This window comes from Stigmatopora argus, chromosome 7, assembly GCF_051989625.1.
Source record: "Stigmatopora argus isolate UIUO_Sarg chromosome 7, RoL_Sarg_1.0, whole genome shotgun sequence".
NCBI classification, from domain to species: domain Eukaryota; kingdom Metazoa; phylum Chordata; class Actinopteri; order Syngnathiformes; family Syngnathidae; genus Stigmatopora; species Stigmatopora argus.
In genome coordinates, this window is record NC_135393.1 from 11,980,698 (window position 1) to 11,995,686 (window position 14,989).

Below are 14,989 nucleotides of genomic sequence, written 5' to 3' on the forward strand. Positions count from 1 at the left end.
ATTGTATTTCTTTTATGAACTATAACATGTCATTAATGCACTATAGCACCACCTAGTGGAAAAATAGAGATATATGATCAGTCAGAAAGCATCCAGTGCTTTATATTTCCTCTACTTTTTCCACGTTACTCGTTCCCAAAATGAAATAAATGATTAAAAATAGCTTCTATATTTGCTAAAGCGTTTTTAAATTTGACCGATTCGGCAAATATTTATCTAATCATTATCGACATATGGCTACCAATACTGTGATCCAGAAGTGATACAATCATTAATCAAAATGCAATAAAAATAGACAGAAACATTGAAAGGCTTGCATGCGGATAACGCGGCTTATGATATACACGGTGTAGATCTGCACCCACGCAAATCCAGGCATTTGGGATGCTTAAAAACATCACGTTTCTCTTCCAAAATGGTATGTTTTGGACCCCCCCAGCACGCTCTGGTCCACGTGGCCCATCCCGCGTGGTGCTGATGCTGAAGGATGCGGAGTGATGGCGCAGCATCATCGCAACGTGCTCGTCTGGAAGATGTTCCTATGTGATGGCATGCGTCAAGGAGGAGGGAGGGGGTGCAGCCTCTGGCTCTTTTGTATAGAATGCAGTGGGACGCAGTCACAAGGTTCGGGACTGTTGTTGGAAGACGGGCGACACGCACGAGAAACACGTGCAGTGGGCGGCTCTCGGTGGAGCGGCTGCACGTGGCTTGGACGAGTACACTTGCCTCATACTTCAGTCTGTTGCTGCATCTGCAGGAGACAACATCAGCATGGCGATGGAGATGGAGCCCTCGGAGTAAGAACAATTTTCGACTATTACTACATGGATCATGATAAATGATAAAATAGACTTTGCATTTAAAAATGTCTTGTTACCGCAAGGATATTCATATTTGATGTTGTTTCACGGGCACTGTTGAACTCGCCGACTGGTTAGTGTGCATTTGATTGCATTACATTTGCCTTCTTTGGGGAAAAGTGTGGTGCAAAGGGGGGGTCTAAATTGGGGTTTAATGAGTTCCACTGGCAGACGAGAGAAGGGGCAACATGTGGTTCATCTGTACTATTTGTAGTGTAATGCTCATACATAAATTGTTGCTACACGGCGCACTAAGTGCACTTGCACTGCTTGGTAATGTCCAAAATATAAATGCTGTATTCAATCTCGCATGCAACTACTGTTTATATATATTTATGTTCAGTTATGGGACTCAGATAATCAAGCAAAATGTTGAAGTGGTTTACAGATTTTCTATATCAGGCTGAGTGTTGTTGATATCTTCTCTTTAACACCAGTGCAATTAATGAAAAAATATCCCTAATGAACGATGAATGATGAACAGTAACCACTTTCTGTAAAATAACCATTTAAAAAAGTTAAACAGACCAGAGGAGAATGCAAATATCAAGATCAAAATAAACGAAATGCAGTGAACTCCTGGAGCTTAAGCAGAAAACATGTGATACTGAATTCCTTCCTTTTTCTCTGTAGTGTCATTCGCCTAATAATGCAATACCTGAAAGAGAACAACCTCTACAGAACCTTGACAACATTACAGGAGGAAACCACCGTCTCGCTCAACACGGTGGAAAGCATCGACAGCTTCATTGCAGACATCCTGCGGGGCCACTGGGACTCGGTCTTACTGGCAATCGAATCGCTCAAATTGCCTGATAACACACTAATAGACCTATATGAACAGGTGAAAAACCTTTTGGCATAAATACTCAAAAATCAATTATCTGGGTTTAATTCCTAGCAAAAAACAGTAATAAGGTTAAAACTTTCTTTCAAAATACATTGAAGTAATGTGAACTATTTGCTTTGCCTCTACATATAAATTTAACTTTTTCCATGACCTGTTTTCAATGTAAAGACAAATTTTTCCATAAGATATACATTATACTTTGACTCATTAGGTTCCGTAGCCCAAAAACGTACTATAAATCCTTTGTAAATACTGCAGGTAATTAAAAATAGCAATTAGACATAGCAAAATAAAAATAATAAAATAAATAAAATAATAATTCAATAAATATAATCACTAATAAATAGGAAAAAAAGCCATTTTATTGTCACTTTACCATAGAAAGTGGATAAAGGTCTAATGCGACGGAGGCTATGAAGGAAATTTAAAATTTGGAACTTTAAACTCTTTAAAAAATTGTTTTTATAACTTCTTAGACATTTTTAGACATCTTTTAGGCGTTTTTTGTTTGCCTCACTTCCACTTATTTCAAAAAAACTTCAACACATACATGTGTATATTCTATAAAAAAATATATATATATTTTTTGCTCACACTGGAGTCGACTATACCAGTGGTCCCCAACCACTGGTCCATGGACCGGTACCGGTCCCTGAGGCACCTGGTGCCGGTCCGTCAGCGTAATAAACATTAAGGTTTTCAATATCGCCCTCCTACTTGAAATGAGAAAATAATAATAATAAATAATAATTGCTATAATGCTTGGGATTTTTTTTATTTTATTTGCCGTCGTGGCTGTCGTTCGTTAACTGACCCCACACAATTTTGTCTTAAGTTGTCGCCCTTCCCATTAGCCAGTCCGCGAGAAAATAGAAAAAAGGTTGGGGACCGCTGGACTATACTACAAAACTGTTGTGAGTGGCCACTATATATTTTTTAATAGTTTTTCTTACTGAATTTACCCCATCAGGTTGTAATGGAACTGATTGAAATGAGGGAAGTAGGCGCTGCACGTTCCCTCCTCAAACAAACGGATCCAATGATCATGCTGAAGCAGACGCAGCCCGAGAGATACAACAATTTGGAACATCTGCTTACGCTCTCCTATTTTAACCCACGAGAGGTAAGACGTCCCAGGTTCTCTTGATGAACCCGTTCAAAAGTGACAACCTGGGCCCCTTTTGCTGCAGGCGTACCTAAAAGGCAGCAGCAAAGCTAAACGACGCAGGGCAATCGCAGAAGAACTGGCGAGGGAGGTCAGCGTGGTTCCCCCATCACGCCTTATGGGTCTTCTGGAAGAAGTGGGCGTAAGTATCCAAATTCATTGTGTGTCAGTAAAGAATTGCTCGCAAAATGCTTTGGCATGGTTTTTGTTGTTGTTGTTGATAAGTAGCCTAAACTTAAAAATTGTAATTGTACCTCTCTAGTTGAGCTTTTACTTTTTCACATTTTCACAATAGGTCTTGAGTTTATAATGTGTGTGTGGAGGGCTTAGAAGGGTGTCTGCTAGTTTGTTTAACATCTCGTGTGCATTTGAGATGAAATGCATGTGAGTGATGGCACTACCGTATTTCCCGGACTATAAATCGCTTTTTTTCATAGTTTGGGGGTGCGACTTATATCTGGAATTATTCGCACATTTTTATATCATTTTACGTTATTTATAAACTGAACTTTAAAAGGGCACTTCAACATTGGGGGTGGGTGGACTTTTGATGGGGAATCTGTAGAATCATCTGTAACTTATAAATAAAATCTGCAAAAAAAAATTGATAACTTCTTTGAAAAAAAATAGACTCAGGCTTTTGTTCCCTTTATTGTATTTTTAATGCCTTTAAAGATGACACATCTGTGCTTTGTTTTGGATTTTATCAAATAAAATGTCCCAAAAATTGCGACTTCTACTTTTTTCCCCTTTTATTGTGCACTTTTTGGCTAGCGAGACATATTCAGATGCTTCTTATAGTCCGAAAAATAGGGTATAATCTCATGTCTTACTGGCAAGTGGCCACATAATGAAACATAGAGTCAGAATTTTATTTATTGCCTTTACTGTTGGATTTTTAGTCGTTAAGATTGAGTTCCCCGGAGAGCCTCTCGCCGGAATTGACCATTGAGAGCCAAACCAACAAGGAAAGAGATGCAGACAAAGAGACATATCCCACCCAACTGTACCGCCACATTAAGGTAAACAGCATATCGTTGTATTTACTGTATCAATCTTCCTTTCTCTTTTTGCAATTGATTGCACTAATTATTCATATGCAGTTTGGACGGCGGTCACATGTGGAATGTGCCCGTTTCTCACCCGATGGCAAGTACTTAATCTCGGGCTCAGTGGACGGCTTCATTGAAGTGTGGAATTTCCACACGGGCAATATAAGCAAGGTAAGGTTAGATGATCTATTCCTGTACGACAAAAAAAGTCAGCCCGGCCGGCTAAATTCTTTTCTGTCTGTATTTTTTAGGATTTAAAATATCAAGCCCAAGACAGCTTCATGATGATGGATGATTCAGTGTTGTGCATATGCTTCAGCCAAGATTCAGATCTCCTAGCTACTGGAGCTCAGAATGGAAAAATAAAGGTACAGCCGTTGGTCAAAGATCGTAAATTAAAAATACATATAAAACTTTCAACTTATTTCGCTTTTATTTTTTGTGTCGTACGGAAGGTTTGGAAGATCCAGAGTGGTCTGTGCTTACGCAGGTTTGAGCATGCACACAATAAAGGGGTGACGTGCCTAAGTTTCTCCAAGGACAGCAATCAAATTCTCAGTGCATCCTTTGACCACACCATCAGGTGGGTTAATTAATGTCTTTCTATCAACCAATTACAAATTATACTGGGTTTGTTGCTAAAAAGAATTCTTCAGGATCAAAAATAATATCACATTTACATTAAACTGAATTTAAACCGTGTGATAATCAGCAATTCCTGTGTGGAGTTCGCATGTTGTCCCTCCCGTGCCTGTGTGGGTTTTCTCCGGGTACTCTAGAAACTGAACTTTAAAAAAAATACATTTTTGGGGGGGCGTTTGAATGCAATTATTTAGTAAGATCTCGCAATTGTAAAAGTGGTCATTTGTCAATAAGGGCCGATTTGAGACTGCATGGCAAAACAACATTTGTCTTCATAATACCACGAAATCCAAGTTGCATTTTGAACGTGATTAGCGCTCTTAACTCACAGTCAAGTCAAGTCAATGCATGGATGAATGAATTAAAAGGGATTTCATGAACAAGCTCCACTCGAGACAAAAAGTTGGAGATTTTTATATTTGTCTCCCGGGCAGTTTTAGGTGAGTCTGTCGACTTTGCCGGATCATAATTTGTAATGCGACTAACTAAGACTCCACGTGTTTAGGAATGAACTGCCCACGTGCTCTAGCATGCGTTACTGCACGAGTTGCATTTTTTTATATCCTTGCTGAGATATAATGAATGGACAGTCCTTCCTTCTAGACTTTTTTTTAAAAATCTCAGCCCAAGCTGAGCTAAAAATAACTCCTATCATCAGCGTCACGTTTTGCCTGCTCCTAAAAAAATCCCTCCTTGACTTGGAAAATCACAGTCGTTTGTTCATCTTTGTGATGATGTCATCTTCAGGATACACGAGCTGCGTTCGGGCCAGACACTGAAGGAGTTAAATGGACATTCATCGTTTGTGAATGATGCCTCTTTCACCGAAGATGGACTTCACATCATCAGCGCGTCGTCCGACGGCACCGTTAAGGTATACTGTAGTAGTCAGCTGAATTGCAAAGCATCATCAAGAGTATCCTCTTATTTTGCATTCTCCAAAATAATGTTCCGTTTTTAGTCAGCTGAAAATGTGGGTGCCATTTATCTCTCTATGCCTGTCGACAATTCTGTGACCATGAGGACTTAAGATTCCAACGGTCCTGTTTTCTTTTTCTTTAGATTTGGAACAGCAAAACGTGTGAATGCATCCACACTTTCAAATCTCTGTCCTGGACTTCAGATGTTCCCGTGAACAACGTGGTTACTCTTCCTCAAAATCCACAACTCTTTGTGGTTTGTAACCACTCCAGCACGGTCATCGTCATGAACACGCAGGGTCAGGTGAGAGGCATCGCAAAGGAACACAATCTACAGTTTGATAACGATAGAGACCATTTTTTGGGGCCAGAACTAGATTTACTGGCTGTATTAAATGAAAAAAAAAACACTGCTTCACTTAATTGTTTTTTTTCTCAGACTGTCAAGAAATTCAGTGCGGATAGAAAGTCTGGCGCAAAGTTTGTATGCAGCACAGTGTCCCCACGGGGTGAGTGGATTTACTGTGTAGGAGAAGACATGGTGCTCTACTGCTTCAACTACATGACAGCAAGACTGGAGAAAACTCTAACGGTAGGCTCGGTAGAGAATACTCATTCATGACAGAAATCTTTTTGGGTGATGATGAGTGACATTTACTAGAATCTATAATGATGACAGCTGCAGAAGAATGTGATTATGTGCTATTGTGTCCAATGCAGGTCCACGAGAAAGACGTAATTGGCATCACTCACCACCCACATGAGAATCTGATCGCTACTTACAGTGAGGATGGTCTCCTGAGGCTGTGGAAGCCTTAGAGTATGACGACAGGTGGTCTTGAAGGAGATTGAGATCATCCCGATGTGCTATAGGAGTGGTTTAATACTGGCTTGAGACTCTACAAAAAACAAATAAATACAATTATATCATAATTCTTGTGGAGCACACCAAACTAGAATTACCCAGAAGCTGCATTGCATTGCTGCAATGCTCAGAAATGGCAGTGTAGTGGTTCACAAAGCTGAATTTCATGGAGCTGGCGTGGGCTCTCCCTATGATTCAGTGGCCTGAGCATGAAGGGTTGCATAAAATAGATGGATTTCAAGGAAAAGAATAAATATAATAGTGGTAATTTGGGACCAACTGTGGTACAGCATATTGTAGCAGGTTAGCGATAATAAATATGGCCCTTTGGAGCCTGAGAATAATTCAATTATGAACTTCAGGTTGTTGTATATAATGAGTTGTTTCGATATTCAACGATAATATATTGAGGTTTTTCCCCCCACAAACTTTTATTATTTACACCAGCGATAAGCAATATTAAATTACAGGTAACAGGATTGGGGTGAGTTAGAAGCATTTTTGAATGCAGGTTGCCAAAATGGCAACAAAAATGTGAATTAAAGCCTTCAGCGAGAGCTGTTTATTTTCATACTGTATTTAAACAATTTAGTTTAGCACTGTAATTGTTCGTGTTTCTAACTTAACCAGTGGAGTAAAAAATCCCCCATTTTTACTTCTTATTCATTGTAGATACCGAAATGCATGATAGTGAACTGTTGTGACTAAAGAATATGCCGTCTTTAACATGACAATAACGGTTCTTTGTTTGGCTGTGAACAAACAGCATCAGGAATATACTAATACAATATACTGTATAACTTTTTATTTCCGAAGCACTTTTGTAAATGTTTTTGTATGACTTTTTTTCAGTCTGGTCTCTTTCTGCATGCTGCCTCAGTGCTAAAAATCACTCAACTAAACTTAGTTTTGTTTGCATGCTTTCAACACCAAAGTCAACGTGAAGCTACTCTTTATGCGTGTATACTTTATTTGTAAATAACGTGATGCCACATGACTCGTTTGTGTTGGGAACTCTCAGAAATGTTCAGGTGCAAGACTGATAATTTTCGACGTCCTTTGGTAGTCAGCTGTCACTGTCATTGCTGTATGTGTACCACTGGTTACCGCAAATGATTATAAAACTTCCAAAACTTAATTTAGGTGTTTGTGTGAATCAATCTTCACATCATTTTTCCATTCATTGTTATATATTTCATTTAAACATTTTTAAAATTCACAATGGCAGACAGGAATGCATTTTCTCATGCACATTCCTGCAAATAGATCTTTTTGTTTTAGAGGAACTGGGTTTTTGCTTTCTTGTTGAGGACACTATGATAAAAAGAAAAATGTCTAAAATATATTTCTGGGCTGATTAATTGTGGAATTGCAGAACTATTTTGGGGGGGTAAGGTTTTCATCATTTTTTTAGCAATGGCCAAGTGCTTTTTGTCACTCCCCCATTTTGCTTTTGCATATTGTAGCTCTGGTTAAAACCACATTAAGATCTACTTAAGACCTAAAATAAATTCAATTAATTTGTCCTTGAAATATTTTCTATGCATCAGTTTTTTTATATAAAACTATTTTGATGAGCATGTGAGATATTGCACACCTCACAAGATTACTTGAGACAATCATTTATTGAGGGAAGAGGTGCACACCTGCACCCCCACCCATCAACGTGGCATTTGAAGTCAACAACAGTTACACGACAATCGACAAAATGGATAAGTTGCAGGCCTTTAAACGTTTAGGATAAAAACTGGTCGGGTTAACTTCCAGATGTTGTTCACATAAGTCAAGAACATTTTGAGGATTCAGAGGGGCATTGTAACAAACATTTACTGCAATTGAAAAATAAAGAAAAAAGGAAGGTACCCTAAATGTTTAAACAGCAGATAGCTTTTTTTTCGCCACAAAAAAATGTCAATCCTCTCTTAACTAATCGTCAAAAAGCAAAAAAACACAAACAAAATCGACATGATAGTAAATTATCATTGTACTCATGTTAACAAAAATCAAAATTCCAGTACTACTTGGAAGGTATAATTTCTTGGTTGTCAGTTCACAGATTAAGAAGATTAAAAAATGTTTATAAAATAGCCCTTTTAAAAAGGGTAAAATCAAGGCAGCATGCACACTTCAATTTACACACGCACAAGATTAAAATGGTAATTGACAAAAAGCTCACAACAGCAAGTGATTCAATAACACTATAAAAGGTAATCTTATCTTATTATATTGGCATTTCGAGTGAACAAATGCATTAAGAAGAATTACCTGGACACATAGTAGCCTTTTCTTTGCCCTAAATTTCGTCACTTGGCAGCAGCAGCAAAGTCCATTAAGATCACCTCCAAAAACGGTCACAATGTTAAGTTTTGTGGTTGACCTCGATTTGAAAAAAAGTAACAACAAAACAAATAAACAGAAATTAAAAAGTGCATCAGATCTTTAAAAAGGCGCTTAATTTGAGATAAATGAAGGTTTTGGAATGTAAAGTTTTGTCGTTTAAGACGTCTGGCACTGAACACCGCCGGTGCTGGCGTAGTCATCTTCGTCCATGTAGTAGTGCGGATGCCTGTGTCGTTTCCTGTTACCGAGGTCACAGTCCTCGAGATCGGCGTAGATGTAGAGGTCGTCGTCCATGCTCTCAGGTTGTTCCGCCTCTGCCTTTAATGGAAGATAACTCGCAAGCTGCGTCAATTTCTCATTGGGGAGAAAGTTGGCTTTGGGAAACACCACCTGGTAGAAAGGAGTTATTATTCTACACCAAATGAAGTCAAGCTTGATTGATATTGTACACGTGTGTAAACAAAGCTGGCTTACAGAAAAGTGAATAATGAGTTTGCCTTTCTCAAATGGCCGACGGTGCATTGGCATCCCTTCGTTCCAGATGCACTTGGTCTCGCCAGGTTTGATCAGATCTCCTGTGAAGCATAGACGGCCTTAGGTGCATCACATTATTTTTGCGAAGAACAATCCAAAAACACATTTACACAGTCCGGTTCGGACCTGGATGCGAAGTGACAAGAAGAGTTCGGTTGTCGAGTGTCTGGACGGGCTTCTGGAAACCGCATAAAGCTTCCACCAGTTGTAACTCCATACACATGGTCAAATCCTCTCCTTTCCTGGAAGGAAATTTGATAGGAGATAACAGGTAAAATTTCTGTAAGAGTCACAAGTTATTATTTATCACGTGTTAAACTCCTACCCAAAATTCTACCGAAATAATCAGGTGTTTAGAAGTGAAATTGCTACCTGGTAAAACGTGGATGCTCTTGCTGGTCCAGGACAATGATGATGTCACCTGGCTCAAGTCCTGGTTCTTGGTCTCCCTCCCCATGGAACATTACTTTCTGACCATCTCTCATTCCTGTGCAGTGACACATTTAGCTTCATTTGAATTGAATTGAATGAAAATCTGCACTCTTGAGGAGCAGTTTGGACGACCCTGTTTTTGACCATCTCCCAATGAAGAAATAACATTCAGTTTGATTGTGCCGTCATTCTTACCCTTGTCAATATGGACCTCCAGAATCTTCTTCTGTCGCAGGATCTTCCGACCCCCGCATGCTTTGCAGCGGTCCTTTTGACTGATTCGCTGTCCTTGGCCATGACAGCCGTGACACACCGTGGACACCTGCTGGACCATACCTGGAACCAGTTGGTGTACACGCACCTGCATGCCCGTACCGTGGCACGACATGCACATCTGGGCTGCTCCTTTACGACTGCCGCGACCTGGCCATGGCACAATAAACGAGCTGTTAAAGTGCCAGTTTGGCCGTTAATAATTGTGGCAAACATGAGTTGATGTAAAATAATTTGTGGGATATTTACTCACTAAATAAATGCACTTGAATTAAGTGACATTTGAGCCGTTTTCATTTTTGGGAAAAAAAGGAGGGGGGATTTATTATAAGCTAAAGAACGCATATTGCTGTTAATTATGACCACTGATGTTGATATTATTTTCTTGCTTTGTTTACTGTAACAACGTATGAATAAGCATTTTAGATCTCTTGATCTAGCGTTCTATCAAAAAGTAAAGATGTGACTGAAAATCCTCATTAGTGACATGATGTCACAAGGCTTTGTTACGTGTGGCATGTCAGAAAAGGACAAGAGTTAATCTTTGTTATCAAAGTAATCAGTTAGACAAAGTCCCAAAGCGTCCTTGGTATGTTATAATGATTAAGTATTTGTTTCCAAATGTAGGCGTGCTTTGTGCTGTTTGATACTACTACTTGTTATACGCCGCATACTGGACAATGTTTGTGTTTGATTCAAGGTCAGTTATAACCCTTTTAACTTTTTGGATGACAGAAGCCCAGTCCATTTTCTGTCAGATCTCCCAGTACAAATGGATTGGAAGTTTACTAATGACAAGCTAATTTAGAGTTTAATTTGATTTTAAGAGGGAGCTAAAAACAACATAACATTGTACTGTTATTTGCAGTCTTGCTCAATTAAATGAATTATATTTCAATACAACTCTAAAGCATAGTTGATGGTCGTGCACTGCTTGTTGTTAATGTGCCTTAGGAAAACAGTTTGCAGTGGTATCGATCCACCCTGTAAACTGCTCGCAATGGGTAGGCCGGATAGAGAATCTATCTAATAATGAGGATGGAGGACTTTTACTTAATTAACAATGAACTAGTTATGTGTTTTAAGACATACCTTCACATCTCTCACACACCGTATTCTTCTGAACAGAAAGTTTCCTCGTGGCTCCATTATAGAGATCCTCCAGTGTTACTGAAATCTGATGGACTATGTTTTTTCCTGTAGTGGAAAGACCAAATTAGCAAGTATGGTTGTATTTATCATCACATTTGGAAACAAGATTCTAATACAACTGCAATTGACAGTATATCTCCACCTTTTCTTTCTCTGTGCATCCGGCTACCGCCTCCAAAAAACAAGTCAAAGATGTCCATCGGTGATGCAAAGCTTCCTCCTCCACCACCACCACCGGGTCCACCTTCCTTTATGGCCTTTTCTCCTCCACGGTCATAAATTTCCCTCTTCTTGGCATCTGACAAGACCTCGTACGCTTGTGAGATTTGTTTGAACTACAAATGAAAATTTCTCTTTAGATATCACCACATGACTGATGGGGTCAATATGAGACACCATTTTTCAGTTCGTTCAATTCTTACCTTCTCGCCCTCGGTGGGGTTTTTGTCAGGGTGATATTTTAAAGCAAGTTTGCGATAAGCCCTTTTTAGTTCATCAGGGGTGGCATTTGGTTTTACACCCAACGTGTCATAGAAACCCGTTTCCTTCACCATGTTTGCCTTGAGATGATAACCTTTGCAAATCAGAGATAAGACATGTGTAAGCACTAGGAAATAATGTAACGTTTAGCTTCAGGGTTTATTTTAAAATGAATGTTTTCAAAGGAGTGGCCCAATCATAAATTGCCACTTGTTCTCTCGATATTACAAAAGCTATTTATAACGCTGTACCCATGAATCGGTCGCACTATGAGATGATAATTTGTCACATATCGTCTTTGGTATTCGTTCAAATGAAAAACTATTATGACACCACTTGCTTCACGACAAATATCAACTAAAGCGGAGGAGAATTCTCACAGATTGTCATTTCCCCCATTTAAGGGAAAAAGAAGACACGCAAACAAACGTAGTCAATAAACAATAACGTGTCAATTAATATATTTAAAGAAGCTAACTTGTATCCACGCAGCATTACCAAACTACTCCCAAGGTCTGGTTTCTCGGGTCCGGCCTCCGTTTAGCGTTGTAGCTAAAGCTAACACGCTCACTAGGATACGATGGTAATACATGAACTCATTGAAATACTTAATAAACTAATATTGACGAAGAGCGCACTCACGTAATTACAACAGCACGTTCCAACTTAAGGGGAAGTAACACGTTGACGCAGTCGAAGTGTCAAGCGAAGACTTCAAATTCCAGAATTTTCTCTGCCATGGGGCAGGCGCTGCAATGACGTCATTGTCAAGCGCCGGCACCGATCAACAAACGTAAGCGTGGGCTGGTTTGCTAACGAGATCAATATCGTTTGGTCTCCAGAAAATTAAAAAAATGCCTATTTGTAGACTTATCAGTCAGGAAAAAACGCATGAACCTATTCTACTTCCCCACCTTGAGTCAGTCGTCCTTGGTCGTGGGCCCGAAACTACCATTAAAGACAAAAAATGCTCCAGGGAACAAGGTAGTATTATAGTTTCACTTGAAGTAATGTTACGTAACGTAACATTGTTATGTTTTATGGCAAATAACCCAATCCTAAAAAGATTTTGGATTGGAAATGCTAAAATTCTGCCGTTTTGCTTAAATCAAAAATATATTTAAATATATGCTTTTCACAAGAATCAAAATATTGTCTTGTAGTACAACGCTTAACATCAAATTTGAACAATTTAATTAAAATTTAATTCGTTCAAATGATTGTTTTATTTAAATGATCCTTTCTTATTCAGTTGAGTTGATAGCAGATTGCAGCAAAGGTTTTGCCAAAGTAAAACAGGTAAGAGAAAATCGCTTATATTGGATATTGAATACTAAGTTTTCGTGGGGTCTAATTACTGAATTTCTTTCCCCATGTTTATTTCAAAGCTGGGTGCAAACCCCACCTCCGTCGACTCTGAGGTGGTGGGTCAGGGGAAGGAGGTCATCATGAAGCCTGGCCAATTGCTGCACTTTGTCAACGCGATGTACCCATACACTGTCCAGTTCAAGGAGGGTCCGAATAGCTGTAAGAGACCACGCAAGACATCGTCAAATGAAAACAAAGCTTGTCCAGATGTTCCCAGTGTAAAAGCAGTCAAGAAGACAGAACATTTGCCTTGTTCCGGCAAAACACAAGTATCAAGAGATAAACATGTAAGACAGATATTTCAGGGTGTCCCCCTACTGGTGCCTGTAGTTAGCTGGGATCAGTGGTTGGAAAAATGATTACCTGAGGTAAAATAATGCAGAAAAGTAAAATAAAATCTCATCTATTGCAGGAAAATGTTGGACATTGGAGCCAAGGGTTGAAGGCTTCAATGCAAGACCCCAATTTGCAGGTGCTTAAAAAACGGCTCACTAAATCAGAATTTGTTCAGATCTCTCCAAACTTTTTCTAGGTATATAAGGATGACAAAGTAGTCGTTATCAAGGACAAATACCCCAAAGCACGTTACCATTGGCTGGTCCTCCCGTGGGAATCTATTTCCAGCCTCAAGATGCTACGTGATGAGCATTGTAATCTGGTTAAGCACATGCACCAAGTGGCTGACCAGATTGTTAAACAATGCCCGCATGTGAAATCCTTGGATTTTCGCAGTGGTTACCATGCCATCCCAAGTATGAGGTAATTTAATTTGAAATAAGTAAATAAATTGGCTATCCACAGTAATCATCATCTAGAAAGACGAACATAACTATCGTATCGTTGGAACATTTGTGTTTTTCTTTGCAGCCATGTGCACCTACATGTAATTAGCCAAGACTTTGATTCTCCTTGCTTAAAAAACAAAAAGCACTGGAATTCATTCACAACGGACTATTTCATCCTGTCTCAAGGTACTGTAGCTTGTAAATATTAATCATAATATTGCTTGAGTTTGTCTGTGGTTCTGTTTTTTTTATTGATATTTTTTTACTAGAATGATAACTTTACTACTGCTTTACTGCTACTATAATTATAGTGTTTTTGCTCTTTGTGATTTCTTTGCAGATGTCATCCACATGCTTGAAACTGATGGAAAAGTAACTGTCAAAGAAGGCACCAGTGAATTGTTGAAACTGCCTCTTCGTTGCCACAAATGTCGCACGGAATTTCCCACTATACCAGCGTTGAAACAACATCTAAAGTCCCATTTCCCAGCTGAATGTCCAACATAAAATATTGTGTTGTTATCCCTCACGTCTGCTGCATTTTACTTGCGATTCGGTAGGAAAATCGATGGATAGAATCTGAGACACGTCAATTGATCTGGTCATAAAGTACATTCAAGGATCATGGAGAGTCAATTTAAATCATGTTGCTGCATTTTAATACAAATGTTTTTGTAAACTTTTAATTGACATTAAAAAATACACAAGTTTTAACTAGAGTAAATGTCTTCTTTTGGCAATTTAAAACATAAAGTGACTATTTAAACCAAAACCAAATATACTAGTTGGAGTAAAAATAAATAAAACGGGCAAAAAAATGTAGTGGCCCGTACGGGGATCGAACCCGCGACCTTGGCGTTATTAGCACCACGCTCTAACCAACTGAGCTAACCGGCCGGTACAACACTGCCCATCTTTATGAAATTTTACGGTAAATTACACACACACACACACACACACACATAAAGACACGGATTATACGTGGAGTGTGTTGTAGATTGCATTTTCAACTTTCTGGTGTAGGATAATTAGCTATAAAGAAGCCAAACTTGTAAAACTAATGTTTTCAATTATCTTAGATTTACTCGTCTGATATTTCCTTAATATTGGTTAATCAATAATTATTGACGAATTATTTATTTTTATGAAAAGTGTTGATTTCATGAGTGTAAATAATAATAATGGAATAAAAATGGCCTGAATATGGTAAAATAATCGAATTTAGTAATTTAATAATTTACAATCCATACTTTACCCGATTATATTTTATT

At 38.7% G+C, this 14,989-nt stretch overlaps 3 protein-coding genes, 1 long non-coding RNA gene and 1 other non-coding gene across 5 annotated transcripts; 2 read left to right on the plus strand and 3 right to left on the minus strand.

The window, feature by feature from the left end:
• Positions 1-252: 252 nt before the first annotated feature.
• Positions 253-6,590, minus strand: LOC144077241 (uncharacterized). Its single transcript, XR_013300967.1, has 2 exons — positions 6,273-6,590; positions 253-791 (listed from the first exon to the last, which is right to left on the minus strand). It is a non-coding gene; the product is annotated as an uncharacterized LOC144077241 (long non-coding RNA).
• Positions 631-7,492, plus strand: LOC144077238 (WD40 repeat-containing protein SMU1-like). Its single transcript, XM_077604808.1, has 12 exons — positions 631-797; positions 1,494-1,704; positions 2,681-2,833; positions 2,901-3,017; positions 3,778-3,897; positions 3,979-4,098; positions 4,179-4,295; positions 4,383-4,510; positions 5,317-5,443; positions 5,632-5,793; positions 5,929-6,081; positions 6,210-7,492. The coding sequence occupies exons 1-12, from the start codon at positions 772-774 to the stop codon at positions 6,306-6,308; spliced, it is 1,533 nt and encodes a 510-aa protein (XP_077460934.1). The 5' UTR covers positions 631-771; the 3' UTR covers positions 6,309-7,492.
• Positions 7,493-7,960: 468 nt separating this feature from the next.
• Positions 7,961-12,374, minus strand: dnaja1 (DnaJ heat shock protein family (Hsp40) member A1). The gene is made up of 9 exons (XM_077604810.1): positions 12,208-12,374; positions 11,508-11,659; positions 11,228-11,420; positions 11,026-11,130; positions 9,856-10,083; positions 9,601-9,715; positions 9,355-9,470; positions 9,169-9,269; positions 7,961-9,084 (listed from the first exon to the last, which is right to left on the minus strand). The coding sequence occupies exons 2-9, from the start codon at positions 11,637-11,639 to the stop codon at positions 8,851-8,853; spliced, it is 1,224 nt and encodes a 407-aa protein (XP_077460936.1). The 5' UTR covers positions 11,640-11,659; positions 12,208-12,374; the 3' UTR covers positions 7,961-8,850.
• Positions 12,375-12,385: 11 nt separating this feature from the next.
• aptx (aprataxin) lies at positions 12,386-14,432 on the plus strand. The gene is made up of 7 exons (XM_077604811.1): positions 12,386-12,549; positions 12,818-12,864; positions 12,954-13,220; positions 13,346-13,405; positions 13,466-13,692; positions 13,801-13,904; positions 14,059-14,432. Exons 1-7 carry the CDS (start codon positions 12,420-12,422, stop codon positions 14,223-14,225), a joined length of 1,002 nt encoding a protein of 333 aa, XP_077460937.1. The 5' UTR covers positions 12,386-12,419; the 3' UTR covers positions 14,226-14,432.
• Positions 14,433-14,541: 109 nt separating this feature from the next.
• Positions 14,542-14,615, minus strand: trnai-aau (transfer RNA isoleucine (anticodon AAU)). Its single transcript has one exon. It is a non-coding gene; the product is annotated as a tRNA-Ile (tRNA).
• Between the last annotated feature and the right edge of the window lie 374 nt (positions 14,616-14,989).

Excerpts from the sequence above, each read along its gene's own strand:
- LOC144077238 (XM_077604808.1), top strand. The coding sequence starts at position 772 with ATGGCGATGGAGATGGAGCCCTCGGA. Across the intron at positions 5,794-5,928 it reads TCATGAACACGCAGGGTCAG|ACTGTCAAGAAATTCAGTGC; the intron begins GTGAGAGGCATC and ends TTTTTTTCTCAG. Across the intron at positions 6,082-6,209 it reads GACTGGAGAAAACTCTAACG|GTCCACGAGAAAGACGTAAT; the intron begins GTAGGCTCGGTA and ends TGTCCAATGCAG.
- dnaja1 (XM_077604810.1), bottom strand. The coding sequence starts at position 11,639 with ATGGTGAAGGAAACGGGTTTCTATGACACGTTGGGTGTAAAACCAAAT. Across the intron at positions 11,131-11,227 it reads GATGCACAGAGAAAGAAAAG|GAAAAAACATAGTCCATCAG; the intron begins GTGGAGATATAC and ends TTTCCACTACAG. Across the intron at positions 9,716-9,855 it reads GGAGGTCCATATTGACAAGG|GAATGAGAGATGGTCAGAAA; the intron begins GTAAGAATGACG and ends GTCACTGCACAG.
- aptx (XM_077604811.1), top strand. The coding sequence starts at position 12,420 with ATGCCTATTTGTAGACTTATCAGTCAGGAAAAAACGCATGAACCTATT. Across the intron at positions 12,550-12,817 it reads AAAATGCTCCAGGGAACAAG|TTGAGTTGATAGCAGATTGC; the intron begins GTAGTATTATAG and ends TTTCTTATTCAG. Across the intron at positions 13,221-13,345 it reads AAGTATCAAGAGATAAACAT|GAAAATGTTGGACATTGGAG; the intron begins GTAAGACAGATA and ends CATCTATTGCAG.